Genomic DNA, 3,651 nt, shown 5'->3' with positions numbered 1-3,651 from the left:
ATGCTCATCTCTGGGGTCTCTGAAATTTTGCTACAATTGACAGAAATAGATTTTTTTTTATATAACAATGAAATACAGCTATTTGCCCTGTAGTTTTCGAATCTAAACATAGCATTTCTTTATTTGCTGCAGGTATGCATCCACTACAAACAACTACAAACACAGGTCATGAAGAAAGGCCCTTGGGAAAGTACAAAAAATAAGTAGCCTTATTTTAAGATAAAATATTTGGAATAAATTGGGGGTAAATGTATACTTTCAATAGGAGATAGTATGTGAGGGATGCTTGTGTAGGATCTGGATTCTGTTTTTACATTGGTTCACCTGAGCATAGAAAATAGCAAAGTGGGGGGACACTGTGATTTAGAGCTATCTGACAGTGGGTCTGAAACTAGCCACGCAGTCCCTGTCCCACCCCAGTCATGCCATCTGCGTTTATGGCTGCAGGGAGCCTGATGTGAGAGCCAACTGTGTTACCTCTGTTCCCAGTGTGATCAGCTCTTACTTGAAATGTGCAGCCTGAGAAATCTGGCTGCTTTCTGGACCCTTTGCAAAACCAGAGCAGAGCAAAGGGATGGATTTCTCAGAGGGGATCTGGCCTATAGCTTCTTAGAGACAGATTAATCTCAGTTTGGCATCTAAGCTGAGGAGATATACAGTCTCAATCTTCAAACCTAATCCAAGATCAACTTTGTCATATTATTTTAACATGAATTAATACTGAGGCAGTGTCATCTTTGAACATACGCAGACTCTGAAGTCTTGATTTCTTTTTGAAAAGGTTGTTTGAGCTCCTATTAGAAACAACAGAGTTTATACTGAATTTTGTCTGTAGTGGAACACTCATTTTCTTTAAATACAAAGCAAAACGAACAAAAATACTCCCCCTCCCCCCAGCATATCCTTAGATAGGGTGTGAAACTGATTTTGATTTCTTTGTATTCAGCTGACAAAATACTGAACAGGACAGGTTAAGCCCTGCTGCAAATCAATATTGCTGCTTCATTAGGAAACAGTTCTTTGTAAGCTGGGAGAGGCAAAGCTTTGACAATCATGGCTGCTTGTGAATGACATGTAGGCATGATTTTCTAATGTGAATACCATATGCAATGTAACATACATCTGCAGCATCCTTGGCAGCCTGCTGCTGTTCAAATCCTGGCTCTACCACAGGCTGACGCATTCAGGGGAATGCTGTAAAACCTAAGATGAACCTTCAGAAGTTGAAAATCTTCTATGTCAACAACTCTCTCTTACAGTCATGACTATGATCAGTCTGAGCACTCTGTGGTTCAGACAATCTGTCAGGTAAGTCCACCAGTTGCTGTTATACATGTGATTACTAATGGAAGTGCAAATAATCGCAGTTTTCATACACCTTTGAGTGTTACACTAAACCCTCTGAGAACACCACCATTGATTCTTATCAAGTCTATTCATCAGAGCTCTAATTAAGGACAGCACTTCATAGTTCTAGAAACTGTACATGTAAGTTTGTGAAAGATCAAACTCCTTTGAGCTTTCCAGTCATTTTCAATGTACGCTGGCATCATGAAAAAGACTTTCAAACTGATTTTTTTCTTTTTCCCCAAAGTCACTAAAGCCTGAAACTCAATAAATATTCCCAAGGCTAGGGCCAAACATCTTGCATGTGAATATGGTTGTGGTTGGGCATATGAGATTACTGTTAGAAAAGAGAGGTTATCTACGTAGGACTGAGATGCAACTCCTACAAGAACATGCCTGAAAGTATTTAACTTTAAACTCTATTTACATCAGAAGCTATTTTAAGTAGTGCTTACAGGCTTGTAACATTGATGATAATGTAGATTTTTCACTGATATTTTTCCTCCGTTTCCACAGCTGGGCTACCAACTTAAAGTAGAACTGTTTACACACAGCAAGCACTAAGTGACTGTTCATTAAAAGTCCAGCATTTGATTTGATCAAAATTTGGTTACTTTTTTTTTTACTGGCCATAAAAACTCAGATAAATGGCTTTTCTATCCCAATGCAAGAGAATAGCTTTCCTTTGTAGGAATTGTTATATTTGACCCTGAATGAAAAGTCTCTTCTCCTCTCTTCAGTAATTTCAACCATGGGCTTTCCCTCACTGTTTGGTCTTGCTAAATAGGATTACCATCATTAGCTTCTTGTTACATCCCCCACCGTCTCTCCTTTGACACATGCATTACTGCTCCCTTTACTGTTTTGATTTCTCTCATTTTCAGATCCTTCTCCAAACAGATGTTTTGGGATTCATATGACACAGTTAACTGTCAGGGTACTTAGCTAGATACTAGATTCCCCTTGAAAGAAAGAGAAACAACCTCTTTTTTTCAGTTATGATGTTGCAGGCAGCTGGAGATTTTACAAATGACACACAAAAAGGAAATGCAGGAAGTGTGAGAACCAGCTTTCAGGGAAAATACAATAAGATTTCAAGGAAATACAGTGATAACTCAGTCTGCCCAGTAATTCCCAACAGTGTGGGAAGGAAACAGTTCAGATTGTTGAATGCTTCTTCACAGATCCCTGATTGGAAGAGAAGAAAAATCTACCTATTTCTGTGCAGAGGTATACACTGCTCTTCTCTTATTTGATACCTTCCTAATTTAAAGATTTGGGGATCCAATCAGGCAACAGACCGAGTATCCTGTGACTCTGAGATCCATCTGCGCTCTCCAACTGAAAAGACAGCCAACCTTGGAGTGTCTAAAACACACAGATGTCCTCTACACAGATGAAGCTTAGTCCCAATATTCAGAAAACACTTAATGTCATTAACACAATCTAGAATTGTTTCACGAAAGATCTGCAAGCAAAACAAAGGACTAAACTGTTTACAGTGGTCTGAGCAGTTCTGCTATTGAAACAGTCTGACTTTACTAAGTTTGGCTGTAGGAACATTATGATCCGACCGGCTGAAATTTTTCTTATGTTGCTTTTTAATGAGATTAGTTGGGGAAAGTGAACAGCAGGTATGAAGTTGTAGTTGGTCTTTATGGAAAATTACAGAGTGCACACTAGGCTTCACCAAMAGAAAGTAAAGTAGCTGATTCCAGTTGGCATCAGTGTTTTATGCGGAATTGTTTTGTAGTGCCTCTGGTTCAGTTCCTGAAAGTACACACAAAATAGAAAATAGCATTTTTAAGCACAATATAATAATTCAGGGAAATAAAATATGTAGACTGATTATAATGCAAGGATTTATCCAGAACCCTTTATTCTTGCACAGTTTATAGATGATTTGTGTGAAGGTTTGGTGCCTTTCCTAGTATGAATCCACTCTCAATCTCTGAATTCTCTGGAATAGCTATATATACATTTTATTTCTTCCCAGTGATACTTATATTGTACACATATCTATAACCAGGTGAGAATGAAAATGCAGTTTTAAGTCCAATATCTTCCAAGGGTAAGCAGTGCTAATAGGTAAGGTTATTGCTCCGTGACACCACTGTTTCGTGAGCGTCAGAAAACGCGGTCAAAGTTTGGGAGGGCAGCAACGTCTGCCAGCCCCCGGGAATTCCCGCTGGCAGCCAGGTGCTCGTAGCTGGAGGGGCCACAGTGTCGCAGCCATACCCCAAAGCAGCTTTGCAAAGCAGCATCCGAGGGGCAGCGCCTGCTCCCCGCCGGACTGCGCGGGGG

General features: G+C 39.8%; 1 protein-coding gene across 1 annotated transcript in view; it reads left to right on the top strand.

Moving 5' to 3' along the window:
- The first annotated feature begins 1,261 nt into the window (after positions 1 to 1,261).
- The window catches only part of GJD2 (gap junction protein delta 2), a 4,776-nt gene continuing 2,386 nt past the window's right edge, over positions 1,262 to 3,651 (top strand). Inside the window, exon 1 of the mRNA XM_026075788.1 lies at positions 1,262 to 1,308. Coding sequence (XP_025931573.1) covers positions 1,262 to 1,308 — 47 coding nt within the window. The remainder of the gene's footprint in view (positions 1,309 to 3,651) is intronic.

Source organism: Apteryx rowi, unplaced genomic scaffold (assembly GCF_003343035.1).
Source record: "Apteryx rowi isolate R43461 unplaced genomic scaffold, aptRow1 scaffold_410, whole genome shotgun sequence".
Taxonomy (NCBI): Eukaryota; Metazoa; Chordata; class Aves; order Apterygiformes; family Apterygidae; genus Apteryx; species Apteryx rowi.
Note: the sequence above shows the minus strand (reverse complement) of the source record. Positions and strands in the feature narration are given on the sequence as shown.